We start from the raw sequence: 20,555 nt of genomic DNA on the forward strand, positions 1-20,555 counted from the left end.
AAGAGGACTTCTGGGAGATAAAGAAATTGTCTAATGTTCACAGTAGAAAATGTTTACAAGTTAGGAAATGTTTACAAGTTAGGAAAACTTGTAAAGATGAATCTGGGTGGAGTTAGGTAAGCCTTATCATGACCTTGTGGTTTACAAAATAGAGATATCCTGGCAGGACATTTAAGCATTACTTTGTTTTGCATTGCATTTTCTTCTTTTCCTCTCCAAGAATATTGACAAATATTTTGTGTTACTTTATCTCTACAGTTTTAGCTAAATAAAAAAACTCTTGGAAGACAATCTTGTGATTGCTGTGGAATCATCGCGTATCACACAGAAGTCCTCTGCTGGGCTCTGCCTCTAACATTGCCCCTTTACTGAAAACAGCAGGAAATCCATCTTACACTGTCAGTAGACCAACTCTTTTTTTCCCCTAAAGTGTATATTAATTATATCATGTTCTCTTTAAAAACTCTTTAATGGTCTATAATTACCTACAGAATAAATCCCAAACTCTTTAGCAAGTTTCTTAAGAAGATTCTTGCCTACCCTTCCAACTTTAGCACCCACCACTTCCCTACAGGCACTCTGCTTTTTTCCATGGAAACACTAGCAATTTCTTACATGAGCCACACAACTGTATCTCTCCATGTTTATACATGTGCTAAATTCTCTGTCTAGAATGTCTCTCCCCATGACTTCCTTTCTGCCAGGTATATATTCTCCTCCTTATTCTTCATGATTCACTTCAAACTTTCATGAATCCCCAGATGAAATTAGTTGGTCCTGCTTTTAAACTCCCAGAACTCAGGTACATAACTCTATTACAGAATGTCATGTTACACTATAAATGTTTGTTTTTACATTATGTCTATATTTGGCTATAGGTCTCTTAAAGGTACTGCCTGTGTGTTTTATTCATGGTTAACTTTCCAATGGCTGGAATAGGTCCTTAATGAATGCTAATATTATTTTAAATATTTAATAAATGCAAGTACCTTTTGAATCACTTATAGCTTTAGTCAGTTTAGATTTCCATAGAATCTTGCCATTGTCTGCAACTAACCATATTCTCAGGGAGCAAAGTAGAAGAGTTTAATTCTTCCAGAAAGAAATAAGACTTCCTCCTAGTCTCTGAACCCACCCGATGATGTGTTTAAACTAAGCACTCTTGATCCCTAAACTTTTAAAGAAAAAAACATTTATCTGTCCAAGGATCAGACAGTTATTTTGACGCAGAAAGATGCATTTCCTACCAATAGTGTCTTTTGCTTGATTCCCACTATTGCACATTCCAGAGAATCAAAAGGATTAAAGCCAATCATTGTTTGGTATTGAGGATATGGTCAACTTAATGAAGTTCTAGTTTGCATTTTCTTCTTTTTTTATTTTCACCTACCCCTTTTAAAAAGACAGCCTTGTAAGATGTTCTTCTCTACCTTGAAGGTTTTGTCCAAATTGACTCTACTCACTCGACTAAGACAATAGACCTTATGCCTTTAACTTAATACTTCTTTACATCACAGAGGGGAAACAATTTCAGGTGGAGGAATCATTTATGTTATCCCTTATAAAAAGCAACAATAAAATCTGCTTCTCTTCCTGTTTGTCTATTACTGACTCCTTGGCATTTCTTTGCTTTTTGTCATAGCACTCACTCAAAGGTATGACTCTAACATAGTCACTTAATAGTTGAAGAACTTTCAAATATTCAGGCATATGCTTGCATTTAGAATATCTTTATTAATTAAAATGCAGAACATAAATCCTACCAGCAGTGGGGCATATCTGGAAGTCAACTGCTTTCTAAGACTTTGTTCATACGTTATAATTTGGAAGTACAAATCTAATATCAACAACAAGAAATTTAATGAGAAATTTTAAAAATGCAAATTAATTACTATGAATGTTTAAATTTGTTGGGTTGGAGGGAAAACTTGCATAACACTTCTCCCTTTATAAGGTGAATTGAGTTTATGTTTACAAACACGTTTGCAATCTGATCTGTCTGATTTGGTGGAGACAATCATAATTATTAAATATTTGAATACCTATCCCTCTGATAAACATATGTCACCTTTGAGCTCATGAAATTGACTCACTCATATGAGAATCATCTAGATTGCCAATTAGCAACTAAAATTTGTAATATCTACCCTTATAATTTTCTATTTAGGGCTCATGATTATAATAATGGTTTGTTTTCTCTTACAGAAGGATTTTCTTAATATTATTTACACTTGCCTCTGATTGTAATTGAGTTACACCTAACTGAGAATATGATTGTTTATTTCTTTGAGATGGCCCCCAGGGCATTCAAAGTGAACTTTGCATAGTAGACATTGTGTGTGTGTGCATGTGTATCTAACACATCCTCTAAATTAGGTAAAATTTATCTAACTGTTTAAATGTGAAATAGTAATAACAACAGAAATATATATGTACACAAGAACACAGACATACACAAGCTTTTTAGGATAAATTCAATGAGTAAGAATAATATTTCCATAGAGAATGCAGAACAGTTGTTTTTGACTCTCATTCTATTGCATTGAAAATCTCCTTCTATGGTGGGAAATGATTTCACCATCTATTAGAAAGAAGGGATGGGGGCTGGCCCCGTGGCCGAGTGGTTAAGTTCGCGCGCTCCGCTGCAGGCGGCCCAGTGTTTCGTCGGTTCGAATCCTGGGCGCGGACATGGCACTGCTCGTCAGACCACGCTGAGGCAGCGTCCCACATGCCACAACTAGAGGAACCCACAACGAAGAATACACAACTATGTACCGGGGGGGTTTGGGGAGAAAAAGGAAAAAATAAAATCTTAAAAAAAAAAAAAAAAAAAGAAAGAAGGGATGTCATTGGTAAAATCAAGGGTGTGGAGAAAATGGAAAAAATGATGGGCTGTGTTTCCATCAGGTAAAATTGGTGTAATGTTTCCAGCATATGGGAAATTCCCCTTTTTCTATTCACATACTTCCCTATGAAACAGAGATGCATTTCATCAAGAACAATGGAAGCGTAATGTCGAGATAAGACCTCCTTACAGTTACGACTAAAAACAGGTCCAAACAAAATCTAAATCAATGCTCTTAATTTCAAAATCATTGGTCTAGTCAAGAATGAATTTTTGGATGCCTTTTACGGAAAAATTTTTCAAAAGAGCAACAATCTCCATTATGAAATAAAAAAAAATGAGTCCAGTAATTCTCAAGACAAAACACATATAAGACTTAAGTCCAAGTCTGTGTATCCTGTGCATATATTTCAATAACATTATTAATAGATGCTGTGTACTTTTATTTCCAATGAATAGTCATATATATAATATACAAAGACGTTTTATATCCACATACCGTTGTCTACAGTGAAAAATGATTGAAGAGTATATAGACAATATATACTCTTAAAAAGTAAGTAGGTAATACATGCTTGTGAAAAGTAGAAAGAAAAAAGAAAAAGAATAAACTATGTTTCCAGTCTTAGTGAAAAGATATTCTCAGTTTCAAAGTCAATTTTGAGTATAACTTCTGTTCCGTACTATGTCCTTCTCACCTTTCCTGCTTCATTTTCTTTAAAATATGTTTCCTTGGTTGGTATTTATAATTTTTTTTTTAATTTTTATTGAGATTATGATAGTTTACACCCTTGTGAAATTTCAGTTGTACATTATTATTTGTCAGTCATATTGTAGGTGCACCACTTCACCCTTTGTGCCCACCCCCCATCTTCCTTTCCTTTGGTAACCACTAATCTGTTCTCTTTGTCCACGTGTTTAACTTTCACATATGACTGGAGTCATACAGAGATTGTCTTTCTCTATCTGGCTTGTTTCACTTAACATAATTCCCTCAAGGTCCATCCATGTTGTTGTGAATGGGACTATTTTATCATTTTTCATGGCTGAGTAGTATTCCATCATTTATATGCACCATATCTTCTTTATCCAGTCATCAGTTGATGGGCACTTAGGTTGCTTCCACATCTTGTCTATTGTGAATAATGCTGCAACGAACATAGGGATTCATGGGTCTTCTTGAATTGCTGATTTCAAGTTCTTTGGATAGATACCTAGCAGTGGGATGGCTGGGTCATATAGTATTTCTATTTTTAATTTTTTGAGAACTCACAATACCGTTTTCCACAGTGTTTGCACCAGTTTGCATTCCCACCAGTAGCGTATAGGGTTCCTTTTTCTCCACAACTTCTCCAACATTTGTTATTTTTCATTTTGGTTATTTTAGCCATTCCAACAGGTGTAAGGTGGTATCTTAGTGTAGTTTTGATTTGGATTTCTCTGATGATCAGTGATGATGAGCATCTTGTCATATGCCTGTAGGCCATCCTTATATCTTCTTTGGAGAAATGTCTGTTCATGTCCCCTGCCCATTTTTTGATTGGGTTGTTTGACTTTTTGTTGTTGAGTTGTGTGAGTTCTTTATATATTATAGAGATTAACCTTTTGTTGGATATATGATTTGCAAATATTTTTCCCAATTGGTGGGTTGTTTTTTCCTTTCAATCCTGTTTTCCCTTGCCTTGTAGAAGCTTTTTAGTCTGATGAAGTCCCATTTGTTTATTCTTTCTATTGTTTCCCTTGTCTGAGAAGATGTGGTGTCCGAAAGGATCCTTTTAAGACTAATGTCAAAGAGTGTACTGCCTATATTTTCTTCTAGAAGTCTTATGTTTTCAGGTCTTACCTTTAAGTCTTTGATCCATTTTGAGTTTATTTTTGTGAATGGTGTAAAAGAATGGTTGATGTTCATTCTTTTACATGTGGCTGTCCAGTTTCCCCAACACCATTTGTTGAAGAGACTTTCCTGTCTCCATTGTATCTTCTCAGCTCCTTTGTCGAAGATTAGCTGTCCATAGATGTGTGGTTTTATTTCTGGGCTTTCAGTTCTGTTCCATTGATCTGCGCACCTGTTTTTGTACCAGTACCATGCTGTTTTGATTATTATGGCTTTGTAGTATGTTTTGAAGTCAGGGATTGTGATACCTCCAGCTTTATTCTTTTTTCCTCAGGATTGCTTTAGCAATTTGGGGTCCTTTGCTGCCCCATATGAATTCTTGGATTCTTTGTTCTATTTCTGGGAAGCATGTCGCTGGGATTCTGATTGGGATAGCGTTGAATCTGTAGATTGCTTTAGGTTGTATGCACATTGTAGCTATGTTTATTCTTCCAGGTATTTATAATTAACATTAAGGAAACATAAAACTTCTGGAAAGAACCCTAACCATTTTGCAACCTTTGACTGTCATTACTTTGTATAACATTCAGTGTTAAGCAATGTTTCTTCTTAGATAGAAGCTAAAAGGCTTAGGGGAATCTACCAGGAACTTACAGTGAGTCAGGAAAAAAAATTAGAACTTGTTCTTCCCTCTGCAGAACCTGTTCTTCTGGAGCATTCTACCTACCACCTCAGCAGGCGGATGTTTCATGCAGGAGATGGTAAGCCATGCTCATCTGTCTTCTCCCTTCAGACCTCTCTTTGTGTGAAGACCCACAGGAATCTGTACCTGTGGTGGGACTGTGTCAGGGGTAGCAAGCTCGCAGTGTTCTCTCCTGAATTACCATTACTGAGAACAATAAGGTGTCTGTTTTGATTTTGGCATCAAAGTTGTCACAGCAAGTTATAAATATTTCCACAATCTCTTGCCAGCAGAGGCAGATTTAGTCTTTCAGGCAGAGTACAGTTAGGAATGAATGCACCCTGCTGGGAAACATTTGTGTTAAATGCAACCCCTTTGCATAAAATAAAGTTATACTTTTGTTGTAGCCCAAAGGAAACTACATTTACTCACTCTGTTTTTTAAATATTAGTATACTAAGAATTTTGTTTCTGAGTAGAATTTTTCTTCCTTTGCAAGGCAGTTATAGGAAAGCGCAAAGGTGCTGGATCCTCATAGCCAGTGTCTATATCCTGGTTCTCTGGTTTACCAGACGAGGGACCTTGGATGAGTTACTTAAATTCCCCATTCTTCTCTTTCTTTGTCTGTAAATGGGAATGATAATAACAATACTTTATAAGCTTGTTGTGAATATTAAATAAATTAATATATTTAAAGTGATTAGCACAATGCCTAACATATAGAAAACATTGGATAAGTCCCTATGGGACTAAATACACACACACGCACGCACACGCACACACTAAAGTTCTAGTCATGAAGAACGTTACTGTGAACAGTGGATGATGCGTGTCAGCCAGGCCCTTGTACTGGCCTCTCTCCCAAATGATTTCCATGGGATTAGTAAATTAGAAAGAACTTAAAAAAGGAGATATCACAAGTTCTATATAAAGATAAGATAGGGAAAAGGAAGCCAAGAATTGGGGAAAAAAAAGAATGACAAGAAAGTCTTTACCAGCTGCAAGTAACAGAATGCCTAACTGATAGAGACTTTAAAATGTCAAACATTTGTTATCTCATTTGGCACAAAATCTGAGGAAGGTGGTACCGGCATTGATTCAGAAGCTCACCAATACCATCAAAGAGTTTCTTCCATTCTTTCTGCACTATTGCTTGGTGTATCAGCATTATTTGCCTTTTGGCCACAGTTTGGCCTCTGAAGTACCAGAGATTATTTCTTCGCAACAATATCTCAATCTGGGAGAAAGTAGTTAGCAGGAAAAGAATTTCTTCTCCTGAATTTCTCTCTCTTTCTCTTTTTACCAAGGAGCAAAATCACTCCAGATTCTATACCAGGAGACACCTATGGATAGGTCCTCATTCAGATTTGCTTTGTATTTCTCATTGCTAGACCTAAGTAGTGATCTGTGATGTGTCCTTTAGATACTCCCCTCTGTGGCAGAAGCACTCATAACCTACTGCTAGGAATGTTGGTGGCTGCTGGTTCTCACAAGAATTCAGCTCTGAGAATTCCCCTCAGATCAGAGAGACTTTTCACTCAAGTCCTTCCCTTCTCCTTAGGGGCAGCTCCATATCCAATAATGGGTGCTGTGGTGGTATAAAGAACTGGCTCCCTGCCTTAAAGTAGGAGAACTCTAAAAGATCATCCTAGGACCAAAGTTCCTATGGGCTGAAACTTTTATTGGGACTCATCGCAGTTCAATTCCTCTGTCTGTACAATCCTGATTCCTTTATCCTCCATTGGTGTTGATCTTTAAAGTCCTCCCAAATAAACCCTCTACACAGAAATCTCCATCTCAGAGTCTATGTTCCAGGGAACCTGACCTGTGGGAACCAATCACTATCAGAGGGGACTATGATAATGTGACCGGCTTAAAAAAATTATGATTCATCCAAAAGCACCCTGAGGCCAGAGAAAAAGACCAGTTCTCTAAATATAAGAAGAAATGAGAAGGCTCTTGGGTGAGCAGCCACAAACACAGAAAGGTGCATTTTTCAACATATTTTATTTTGAATATTGCATTGTATAAGAGGCTTGGGGAAGAAGAGAAGTGTAGTAAGTTGTGAGCAAGATAAAATGCTGAAATATTATTCTTTAGCATGGCAAAGAAAAAGTGAGAGCTCTCAAAGATCAGTGACCAGCAAGAATGGTTATTATACCAACACGTGTAGAGTTCTGTAAGAGAAGAATTCAGAGATGGACTAAAGGGGCTTCTCAAACTTTGATATGTGGTGTCCTTTGAGGGTCTTGCTAACTGTGGATTCTGATTCAGTATGTTTGGGTAAGGCCTGACATTCTGCATTTCCAATAGGCTTCCAGCAATGCTGATGCTGTCACTCTTCTGACCACACTCAGAGTAGCAAGGTTCTGGAGCAGCAGTTTCAACTGTAGTTCCACATTAGAAATGCCCTGGGAGCTTTCAATAACCCTGGGTGCCCAAGCCACATCCTTAGAACAAGGGTTTTCAAGTGTGGTCCTGGGTCCAGGAGTACCAGCATCACCTGGGAATTTGTTAGAAATACGAATTCTTATGCTCCACCCAGATCTATTGAGTCAGAGCCCTGGGAGTACCCTTTAGTAATCTCATCAACTGGGTGGCCCTGATGCATGTTAAGTCGGAGAACCACTTCCTTAGAGGTTCTGATTAAACTGGTGCAGGTATGAGATCAGCATCCATAATTTTTACTAACACCTCAGGCACCTAGGAAGTTTGAGAAGCACCCCCACCCACCCCACCGCTGCCAAAAGATGACTCTTCTAAAACAGTTGTCCTAAAAGTTCAAGAATGAATGCAATTTACTTTGGTATGTTATGTCCCTTTGTGGGGGACTTTTTCTAACTTTTTCCAAGTTAGTAAATGATCTATTTGCAGTTCTTATTTTACTTGAATATTCAGTAGCACTTGACACATTTTTTCTGTAGCTGCTTCCACTGCTTGGAATAGTGTTCCCTCAGATGCCTGTGTAGCTAACTCCCTCACCTCCTTCAAGCCTTTGCTCAAATCTCACTGCCTCAATGAGGTTGGCCTTAAATCTCCTATTTAGTATTTCAGTTTTTCCCCTCTTCCCATCTCCCTGGGAATTCTAAACCCTTCTACCCATGTCTGCAGTTCTATTTTCCATAACACTCATCATCTTCTAATTTTCCTTATTTTGCTTGCCTACTATGTTGATTTTATGTCTGTATATATTGTTTGATTATAGTACATGTAGTGTTTATCTCCCCCATTAGAATGTAAACTCCACAAAGGCAGCAATCTTTATTATTTTCATTCATTGATAAAGCCCAACTATCCAGAAGAGTTTTGGGCACAAATAGGCACTCAAGACTGGTTGTTGGAAGTAAGGCAGTATGGCAGTAGTGGATAAAAACAACTGGATCTGTGAGTCATTCAGGAGGTAAGTCAACAATGGTCAATTATAAACAGTAATTAATAGAATGTGAGAGATGAAAGACAAATGGAGTTAAGTTGATACTTAGATGATTGTTTGGTGATGATATTATCACACAGTGAGAGAGGGATCTCAGTAGAAAAAGTTGGTTTGGGGGTAGACTATGGGTCCTATTGAGGTACCTGTGGGACGTTTGGTTAAAGAAGTAGAGTGGGCAGTTGGATATGTGGATCTGAAGTGTAGATATAGAGGCATATATTTGGGAATCATAAAAAAAAGATAGTAATTTTAGTCACAGGACTTTTAGTATGTCTAGTGAGAAGAGGGTTGCTAGAATCATGAAGTATTATTTAATGTTCAGAAAGAGACGGTGGAGACAAAAAGAAGATTAGCAAGTATCCAGAAAGTGAGAAGGAAAATGTGTACATTATGGGAGGAACAGCAAATCCTTAAGTGATGATGGAAGAAAAAAAAAAAACAAAAATAGAAAGAGGCTGAGACTAAAGAAAAGAGAAAGAACAAAATTGATGGAATGAGGAGGAGGCCAAAGAGGATGAGATTTCTAGAAGATACTAAAAAGGATGTTCATGTATTTTAGGTACATATAATTATTTCAAAATGCAAAAAAAATGTGTGAATACTATACAAGAACATGATAGGTGGAATAAATTATCCCCATTGTCCAAGTGCTTCTGTGTGGAGGGAATAGGGGCAGGTGTCATATGATGTTTTATCACACAAGCCTCATCGAATCAGAGCTGTGCATCCTTCATGACATATTTCATGATAGTCCAGTTTACTAAAGACCTCTTCTTAAACACACATATACAGACACACACACACATACACAATCACATCAAAGATCAGTATTTCCCATTCAACACATCTAAACTGAAATGTCCCTTATGCCCCATTTTCTATTAAAATTTGGACGAGGAAAATAACTACAGCATTCTGTCCAAAATAAACTGGAAGAGATTTCAATGAATAGGGCAAGCCACAAAGCTGCATTGTTCATCTACAGTCTTTCATTCTTTAGAATATATTTTGATCTCAGTTCTCTGTTACCTCCCATGCTCATTGCGACACCAAGAAATTTTGCAAATGTAAACATTAAATCACAGGGCTTTGTGCCTTGGAGTACAGCAAGTAGCTGACTTCATCACGCCCTCCTTGCTGGCTTATAATTTGAGGAACAATTTTATTATGTAAGCAGGCTATTGAATACATGTCAAATAAAATGAGGACTGAGAACTGATTATTTACTTAGAAAAAAAAAAAAAACGATGTTTCCCACAATGAGACATTATTTACCACAAAGCAAATTCCCTTCATTTTTCTTGAAACTTTAGCACAAAATGTACTAGAAGAGTCATATTTTCCATGAGAGGAATCCATGAATATCTATAGAGCCAGGGTGGTTTTAAAAAATATGAGAACTGATATCTTGTCTGCATATGACGTGCCATGTTTGGGTAAAATAGGAGAACTTAGAAAGTATAAAGTAATTCTTAATAAAGTGAAATAGACTTTTGTAGCACCAGACATGGACTGAAACCGGCAGTTTATCTATGATAAAACAATGAATAAACATTCATTAAGGGCCCAGTTGTAATTTAGGCACTATTAGCAGTACACATTGGGCAGGGAGATTACAAGAATACATAAGTCTAACCATCTTCTATTAAAACACTCTATTTTTAATTTGTTGAATACTGGTAAAGTTTAAGACATTGTTTCCAAATTTTTAACTCCACAGTTGGAGAATTTATCAATAGCTTTTTATTGTCTGTAGCAGTATCTCAGCAGTCAGAAGCCTGTATTAAAGTCAGCAGAGAAATTGTTTTCATTTCCATCCCTATTTTCTCCAGTTTCTTCCTGTCTTCATCTTTTGAATATTAATTCATTGCCATAATAGTATTGTTAAGTTAAGCAAAGGATAGACATTGAGTATTGCTTTTCAGTAGTAACTGATAAGCTCAGAACAAGAAAACAATTTTTAAAAACATAAAATATCCTTGGTTACCTTCTCTATCATGTACGTGAACTCAATAAATCCATCAGTTCATTTGTGACTTTCTAATTACTTTTCCCCCTTATTCTTTGATGACCTTTCACTGAGAAGAGTCTGTGTGTTTTGCGTTTTGTGTGTTTCTTTTATTTCCTTGAGGTCATATCAAAGTCCTCTTCAACTTTGTCTCTTTCTCTTGCTCCCACCGACTCTGCCTTTCTCTTTTTCTTTCTCTGGATGTTGGAGGATTTCATATTGTGTTCACCATACTATCTAAAAACTTGAATTCAGAATTGAAAGCAACAAAGCAAATGATTAGAGTTCCAATTAAAGAAATCCCTGAGTTTCCTAGGATGAAAATTATGAATGATATACTGAAAGAAAAGAAAGTCATAGATCCAGATGCAAAAATCACAATTTTTAATGGGATAATAAAGAAATAAAATCTGATAAGAAGTCACAGTAGATTGAAGACTATTCAGGATGTGAAGTGATTCATGGTTTTCTTCCAGGTTTGATACAGAAGAATGAGTTTGTTCAAAGTAAATAGCATTCCACCTGGGATTAAAAATATAGTTTAAACAATAAATAAATGTGTGTAAGTACATATAAATAAATGTATACATATAGATAATAAATGTATACATATAAACATACATTTACACACATAAACAAATAACATGCATGAATGTGTATAAATATATGTACACAGATATTTAATGACCTAACAACTTACGAAACAAAGATGAGGTTTTTAAAATGAGACATTTATAAAAGCTACATATAAGCTGTAAATTCTTCATCTTAATGACTCTCAGAATAGACATTTAGTGTACATAGCTAGTCAAACCTTGTGAAGTACCAGAGACTTCTCTTTGCTTCATCTATTGTTTTATCTTCTTTAGGTTTTCATTTTCTTACCAGCTGTGTTTTCAATGGTTTCAATGTTTTCAATGTGTGTAATTTCCTTACCTTTTCCTGTGCTTTGTTTTGTCTCACTAGGAAACGGAAACACTGTTGATATTGTAAGAAACGAAGGCATATTCATCTAGAAAATAAAATAAAAATTCATCCTTATTAAAAATCTCCAACTTTCTATAGCAAGATTAAGTCAGACAATATAGATGCAGAGGTCAAATCTTTCTAATATTTTTGCAAGAGAGTCAATCACTTCTCCATTTTCTAAATCCAGAAACAACCTATTAAAGTTTAAGGCCCTTGATGACATACATTCAATTAGTAAATGACAGAATCAGAATTCAAATACTTCTTGACAAACTTTGTATGACATTCAACAGGAAAATAATAGCACTAACCTTCAAGGGAAATTTTTTATGGTCTTTAAGTCTTAGTAATTGTTTTGGAACCTAATCTATCAAGATTTTCCTATAACATTTCAGAATATTGCCCAATCCCCATCTCAAATCAAAGTCCATAGAGGTAGCATAAAATGGTAAGTCTTGGCATTAACAACAACAACAAAATAATCTGAAGCTTAGCATGGTTTGTATTTCAAGTTAAAAGGAAGCTCTTTCACATTATAGACAAAGGATTCTAATTGTTGGAAAACTCTGATAACTGGAAAATGGCCCAATCAGAAGATATATCATAGAGTAAAAAAATCAATATATAAAATAAAACAAGTCATTGTTCAGTCTTTGAAGACTGAAGATAATTTTGGAAAATTTAGTAGCTCAGGGAGTCTTAGATATAATAGCATGTTCAGCAGCTTTAGAGCATGGTTGTTGCTTGCCTACCTTTTTCATAATAATCGTAGACTAAAGCTAGGGCTGGCTGAATGTTCGACACAAGATTGCTTTGTTCAACAGAGAAGGTGAAACTGTTTGCTGTACCAAAAACCTATAAAGACACAAATCATAAATATATCATAGCAGGTCTGAAAAAAGAAAATCACTGTGCTAATTATCTCCAGAAGTTCACGCTTCACCCAGTTAAATAGAATGAGTGTATCACTATCTTACATAACGACAAAATAGTGAGTTAGGTAACATTAAATTGTATAAAATTTTAAGTCTCATTGTTTATATTAAGGTGCAAGGAATCTAATCGAAAGCATTAGAGTAATGTAGGCATTTATGTGAATGGTAATCATATACACATAGAAAGGATGACTCTCAAACTCGTGCCAGCCTTCGTTGGAGTTCAAGTCAAACTATAAAAGAATTATACATCTCTTCTGTGACCAGACTATGTTAGATGCTGTGAGAAAAAAAAAACAAACAGAGAAATGATGCTTCTAAACTTGAGAATCATCTAGTAAGGTAGCTAAGGCACATATGTAATAACGTCAGATGTAACGGGGAAAATAGATTATCAGTGGGACAGAAGAACACTGATCATCTTTAACGCTCCATATTTTTTTTACAAACCCTGTTAAATTTGAAATAGAAGCATCCAATTATCCTCAGAAGAGAGAAAGAAAGTCATGGAAGAAAATAATTTCTCAGCTTACATTTTCCAAGTAGAACAGAACATGGTCATTCTTGACTTCTGTCTTCATCACTTGGCCATTGTTTTCAAGCTTGGAATAAATTGGCAGGAAGGATGGGGGACAGATATTAAAGAATTCCAGTATTGAATGCTTCATGCATTTTATTGAACCAATGGTCAGTAATCTCTTTTATAGAATGTTCCCTTGTACCATTATGTTTTCATAAACACAAGTAGAAACTAAACAAAGAAATAGATTATGAACTATGGGAAATAATGACTAATAATTGCTATAAATTAAGAACACCATCCCTCCAGTGTTACAACAAATAAAGATGTGAACTGTGAATAAATTAAAGGATTCTATGGCTTGATTTTGCTAACAAATTATTTCCTCTATATCCTATTGCGCTTTCTGTGCTGAAAGATTAGGCTTCTCTTATTTACCTCCTCAATGGATGCCATGACTGGAGTAAATCCTGAGAGCATTTTTACATCAACAAGGACCATATTTGAGTTATTGCGAATTCCAGTATATCTGAAATTTAAAAACAAAACACTAGTTTAGACATCAGTTTAGAAAAATGACTTATCTTATGGCAAGTGTGGAGGGTGTATAGCTGGCTATGAGTCCAGAGGAAAGGAAAAAGCTGAAGAGGAAACACCTGAAGAAAGTTAATTCTAAGACATCTAAGAATAGGGATAACTAGAGTGATAATGTATGAGATAATACAAAGCAACATAAGTTGGAGTAAAGAATAAATTATCTGGACCTAGAATCTCCCTAAACCTTGATTTTAAGATTACCTGTGCCCTCAAAGTCAGAACTTATAAATGAAGCTTATAAATTTATATTACATATACATATGTCAGCCTCAGATGTGCACAACTCTTAAAGGAGATCTTTGTTTAGAAAGCAAGATGTTGGCAGAATCATAGAGTAGATATGTCCCCAAGAGATCTTCTAGGTTATGTCCCTGACTCTGTATAGGATTGCTGGGACATGAAGTTAAGAGTTACACAATGTATTTAGTTCTTATCTTAGCTCTAGTGTTCAAGAGATTTTCCTTTGGAAATCCTAAGAAAAATCCCTAAGTTAATTGTGTTCAGCGTTTCTCCACATATCAACCAAGGCTAAAATACTCTTTGACATCTATAAATTATATTTTAATTCAAGAGAATTATTTTGTTTTTCTACTCTGAAAAGCAAAAATCTAAAATTTGGTCTTTACAGTTATAAAATAAACATTTGTAGGTTTTTCTCCTATAGACCTACCTGTCTTTATCTTTAGGAGGAAAAATAGCAATTGCATTGTCCAAAACTGACAGTTTTTCCATGAAAAAAAAATGAAAGCATTGCTGGAATATCAGTGTGGCAGAAGCCTTCCGATTACACATGCATACAGTACAAATTATACTTGCACAATTCTAGCTGTGATTTAGTTTAAAATGTACTAATTGTGGTATGGACACAGAGAACTATAAAGTGACTATACTACAGAAATATCACCACAACATATGAACTCATCATGGTTACCATCCTTAATATTTTGTTACTTTGCTAATGTTTAAAATAATTCTTTTTTGATATCTTACCTTCTCTCTAACCTGGGATTTGATATCAAGATGGGACACTTACCTGAGGGTTACCGTCAGGTCAAAATTACTCTGGAACATATCTGAAGAGTTTTTCTTTACCATTTCCAAGGAAAGGAAAAATCCAGATGCCTCTTTAGGTAGTAGCACATTATACCTTAGGGTAGCCTAGAAAGTATAGCAAATTATAAAAAAAATCTATTCATTTATCCTGTAGTCAAAACTGAAGGACTTCTTGTTTCTCTATTTTCATTATTAATGCACTTATTTTACGTCTTTACCATCAAAGAATAAGGTTAAATGTAATTGTTTAGTTTTCAGAATACGCGAGAATCTTTAACAATGTAATTCAATGAAAATATCAGAATGCTTTCTGACGGTGAAATTCCGTAAGAAACTTCTCAGTTACCCAGTTAAACTTAAAGGTAAGTATCTCTTCATAAAATAACTTTCATTTTCAGCTATCAATTGGAAAATATCAATGAAAGAGTAGACATGATATTGGGAATATGCAAAATGGTAAAATACCACTTCATCTATAACTGAACAGTCTGACTCTTTTACTGGCAATCATTCGTCTCCGTCTCAGGTAGATTTCTATTACCTGGATAAATGTACAACCCTGTCCTTCCACATCTACTGTGTATTGTCCACGTGCTTTTGTTAGTTCTGAACGTTGGACCAGTAAGCGGTTGTCACCGTTAACCTGGAAAATCTCATTGGATTCCTCACTGCTAATGGTGACAGTGTTTTGATCCTTAGAGAAGGTTAGCACCACGTAGCGGGTTATGGCAAGAAGACAGACAGCAGTGTCCTGCACAGAACAGCACAAGCAACAATCCAAGTTCAGTTATGATGCAGCATCTATCATCATTTGACCATGAACTTTAAATCAATCCATAGAAATATTCCTAAGACAGATCAATAGAATACCAAGAAGCAATATCCTAAACAATGGGAAAATATATTTGTTTGTGCTAGTTGTTGCCATTTAAATTAATTTTCTCCAACAAATCTTCATTGGATTTTAGTTTTCTAAAGAATTTTATAAAGTACAATCTCTGTTGTTGAAAATAATGCCAAATATTTTCTAAAAAATTAAGCTGTTGTATAAGTCCACTGCCTTGGCTAATGCTTATGCCCAACTATCTTCAAAGAAGGGAAGTCAGAATCAGGAAAGGATGTTGGGAGATTCACTGACATATGGTTTTACTCAGAGACTAAGACAAAAAAAAGGAAAGTAAAGAGGGAAGTGACTATTTTCCTTGTGGGAATAAAACTGCATATCTTTGCATTTAAAGTTTTTTTCCTGTTAAGAAAAGACATGAATCATTGTTTTTCATATCCATTTCTTGTGTTATTCATTCATTTCATTTGCTTTTCCCAGTGTGTAGACCACAAAAATAGACAGAAATATTTCTTCTTGGTCGATACATAGTTTGACCATGCCATCATCAGATATCTAACTTACCGTCAAGACACTGGGGCTTATGACAACAATCTCTTCTAGACTTACATTTTATTGTTACTGTGTAAATGGAGATATAAATCAGGCATAAATTCCTTGAAAAGGGACCTTATTTTATTCATTTGTGTATAGAGAATTTCTAGTAGAGTGCCAACTGCCCAATAAATAATTGTTGACTAAATAAAATAAGATTTATAATGACAAATAGTCTTCACCTCAGAAGGTATTTTCTATGATTATCTCTGTTATCTAGATCATTGTAGAATGGCATCTTTTGCATTAAACATATTGTTATTAATGTCAGACCCACACCAATCACCTGGGTGGAAGAGAAGCCTCCATGGGAATTCATCTGTTGGGCAAGCCACTGCACAATCTTGCTAGCATAGGTGAGGACAGGAGTTTTCCGGGAAATGACAGCCAACAGCACATAGCAAGTCTTCTCAGTCTCAGCAGAAGGTGCTCGGGGAATAAAGGATGGGGATGCTTCTGTCTTGGGTTTCTTTGCTCTTTCCCAATATATCACATCATCTGAGAAAAAGGAAGAATTTTCACACAATTTCTACAAAGAGAGGTGAGTGGCCATAATAATAATGCAAATTCCACTCTTGACCTCTGTTATGGGCTGAATTGTGTCCCTTAAAATTCATATATTCAAGCCCTACTCCCCAGAACCTCAGAATGTGACTACATTTGGAGATGGACCTTTAAAAAGGTGATAAGTTAAAATGACGTCATTAGGGTGGACTTTAATCCAATACAACTGGTGTCCTTATAAGAAGAGCAAATTTGGACACATGAAAGGGACACTAAGGATGCACGCACAAAGGAAAAACCTATGTGAAGACAGAGGGGAAAGATGGCCATCTGAAAATCAAGGAGAGGGGCCTCAGAAGAAACCACCCCAGCCAATACCTTGATCTTGGAATTCTAGCCTCCAGAACCATAGAAAAATAAATCTCTATTGTTTAAACCACCCAGTCCATGGTATTTTGTTATGGCAGCCCTAGCAAATTAAAACCACTTCAAATAACAACTTCCTAAGGTCAAAAGTGGTATGTGATTAAGTTTCACACATAGTTTTTATAATCTATGGCATGGCCAACTTGCTTGATTTCCTTTACTTCACTTGTTTGAGAAGAAACTAGCAGGGAAAAAAGGGAAATAGAAAATATACAGTGCTCTTTAGAGATAAAGAGCCACTCAGAAGTTCCTTAATAGAAACAGAAATATGCTAGTGAAGATGGGGTTCCTACATGATTGCTAAGGAAGTTTCATCACTTTATTCTCAAGGTCATCTCCATTAGCAAAAGGGAATAATAATACTTACTTATTTTTGTAGAAGATTGATCCAGGATCTGCAGTAAGGATTCCACCTGCTCCTCTTTTCCAGCTAATGCAAAAGCATAAGCTAGAATTGCATGATTATAGCCATTAGTGACACCATTTTCCAATGCTTCCTCTAGGCAAAAGAGCCCATTTCGTAAAGCAGGAAACTAGTTATGAAGAAGAATAATATATTTTAAAATAATATCTGAATACTTTATAAGCTTTTTGAATATTTAAACTGATCATTCTTTACAATGCATATAATATATCCTTGAAGTACATTTTACATGCAAACCTGTTCATATACATACATATGCATCATACTTTATAAATATTGTCAAAATTAATTTCTAATGAATGTTTAGTATTTGAGAAATAAAATTTAAGTAGTATGAAAATGGCAGTCTCTATATCTGATCAGTCATATTTTTAGCTACTAATATAAATTTCTTCCATGTGGCAAAGCATACAAATTTATTTTTAGGTCTACGATTTTACTCTGATGCCTAAAATAGAGACCTATATTTCTAAAGCAGATTTTTGAGATATATTAATGACTCTGAAAATTCCTAGTATCTTAGTTCAGGAATAGATTTTGCAATCAGTTAATCTGAACACTGGATTGGGAGGTAGCTGAAATGAATCACACAAGTTGAAAATGTTTACACACTGACTTGGTTAGACAAACAGAATACTACATTATAATTATACTTAGATCTCAATCTGAAATTCATGGCTGAACTTCAGGAGATATGTAAATACTTGAAATGGTATGAAAAACTTGTGTATGTGTATGTATGTATATTCTCCCTATGGAAAAACTCAATAGTGTTCATCAAAGGTTTCTATGAATCAAAAAAGTTTGAGTAGCCTAGATTTAAAGAGTGGTCATGAATGAAATATTCTCTTGATGCTTCATTCAGTCTAAGAATTTCAAATCACTCTGAATCCATAGTCCATTTAATGTGCATTCAGTTGACTGAAACTAAAAGCTGATGAGAATCCATACAGTGAAATTGAGCCCAGCTTCAAGGAATGCTCCAACAATGTATGCGGTGAGTAAAATGTCCTCTTCATCTCCACCCTAAACACAAAGGAACAATGAGTCATTTAGGGTAGTAGAGCACAGAAGAATAGCTATGCTTCTGAAGTGAAACTAGATATGAAAGAAACACTGGAACAAATGTCATTATTCATAAAACATCTAAAAACGTGTAATTTTTAAGTTAAGTGGTTAATAACCATGCTATCTGAGCAAGAATCCATCAAGATCCAATGCAGTAATGAAATAAAATGTACAACTAATCTCAAGCATCAAGATCCAATGTAGTAATGAAATAAAATGTACAACTAATCTCAAGTATACTTAACGACATATATAATCATATTTATGTGGCCTGGCATTAAGCATGAATTCTAAGCAATTCATATGACCCTATTTTACTCTATTTAGTAATAATTTGAAAAGCAAGCAAAGAATTTTTGATGGAGTAGAATAGAAAGTTTCTGTGAAGCTTCTTGAACATCCCTGGAAAAGTATCCTAAGAAGTAACAATAGTCGGGTCTCATAGATTCTTACAGTGTAAAACTAGAAAAGCATTTATAAATTTTGTGGTTTGCAAGCTGTGTTTAAAAATTCCATGGGGAACTTAAGCATTAAATAAACTAGTATTCACATAAGAGATTCTGATTTAAATAGTCAAGAATAAGATAGAAGGAAATTAATTTTAATGGCTGCTCTAGTGATACTGATGAAAATAGTGGGTCTGAGATCCAGTGATCTAATATAAACCTTTCATTTTATCTATTTAAGCAAAAGATAATCTCTCTCTTCTTCAGAAAAATGAGTGTTTCCAAGGAGCTCAGTTTTTAAGGTGCAAATAACTGTAGATGGTGGACACTAAAATAAGATGTGGGGATCCAGAGCACATTTAAATTATAACAAGTTGTATTATCATTCCTCTGCAGTATAAGTTTTTGGTTTTTCCCTTGCTTCTTACTCCCTCTCAATTCAAAACGCACACACACACATACACACGTTTAATTACAGGAAAAAGATTAGATAAGATCAATTCAAAACGCACACACACACATACACACGTTTAATTACAGGAAAAAGATTAGATAAGATCAGACAAACCAAAGCAGTGATCAGTAATGATTCCAATAAGAATAAAGATGTGGAGAAGATGTTTTAGAAGAGGACATAAAAAATTCTCTTTTTTCTGTATAGGAACAAGAGCACTTCTCCGTTACAGTCCTCTCATTGTGAAGAATAGTTTTGGAATAATTTAAAGATATTTTATCCATGCTACATAATAGTAAAGCAATTTGAAAACAATTTACATGAAAATTAAATACCGTACAGCTATTCATATATATTTTGAAATAGACTAGCTTTATATTCCAAAATCCAAGAATAGGAGCAGTGATTAAGAACGATACAGAGGAACGGCCCAGAATATTTCAGGGGCTATCAAGTCATGCTAAAATATCATGATCTGGGATTGTGTTTCCAGTGGGAAGCACAAAGATGAGGGAAATAAAAGATACAGAGGGTGGTTTGGGGGTGAACATCTATCAGCAAAGAAAGGAAATTAAAAGGAAGGGTGAATGCTAGGTGATTTACCTATATATGGACAGGAAAAGGGAAGGAGTGAGTACTATCAAGAACATACTTCATTTCATTGTATTTTGACCCAGGGCCAGCTTGCCTTCATGCCTTGACTTGAAAGGGTATTGGAAGAATGCTTCATTGAAATGACATAAATTACTAGATACTCTCCCTGAAATTTCTGGCCATCCATAAATAGCAATCAATTACTTAATGAAGCCCACCCTCCCTTAAAATATTGTCTGGATCCAAATTTCTTAATTCTTCCTCTCTAGATTCCCTTTCTCTCCTCTCTCTCCTGTTTCTAGTTTATCTACTGAAGGATGCTGGTT

The 20,555-nt window shown here is 35.3% G+C and overlaps 1 protein-coding gene across 2 annotated transcripts in view; it reads right to left on the minus strand.

Moving 5' to 3' along the window:
• Nucleotides 1-11,162: 11,162 nt before the first annotated feature.
• The window catches only part of LOC103562460 (ovostatin homolog 2), a 41,282-nt gene continuing 31,889 nt past the window's right edge, over nt 11,163-20,555 (minus strand). The window contains exons 27-36 of one of the 2 annotated variants that reach the window (XR_011539972.1): nt 18,619-18,693; nt 17,611-17,776; nt 16,600-16,811; nt 15,417-15,626; nt 14,856-14,980; nt 13,664-13,754; nt 13,239-13,456; nt 12,523-12,625; nt 11,738-11,813; nt 11,163-11,323 (exon numbers count right to left, since the gene is read on the minus strand). Coding sequence is in view for 1 of the 2 variants with exons in the window: in XM_008537500.2 (XP_008535722.2) it covers nt 11,764-11,813; nt 12,523-12,625; nt 13,239-13,307; nt 13,664-13,754; nt 14,856-14,980; nt 15,417-15,626; nt 16,600-16,811; nt 17,611-17,776; nt 18,619-18,693 (1,101 nt within the window). In the remaining variant the exon portion in view is untranslated. The remainder of the gene's footprint in view (nt 11,324-11,737; nt 11,814-12,522; nt 12,626-13,238; nt 13,457-13,663; nt 13,755-14,855; nt 14,981-15,416; nt 15,627-16,599; nt 16,812-17,610; nt 17,777-18,618; nt 18,694-20,555) is intronic. The other variant, XM_008537500.2, reaches the window with a different exon arrangement.

The sequence above is a fragment of the Equus przewalskii genome, chromosome 5, assembly GCF_037783145.1.
Source record: "Equus przewalskii isolate Varuska chromosome 5, EquPr2, whole genome shotgun sequence".
Classification (NCBI taxonomy): domain Eukaryota; kingdom Metazoa; phylum Chordata; class Mammalia; order Perissodactyla; family Equidae; genus Equus; species Equus przewalskii.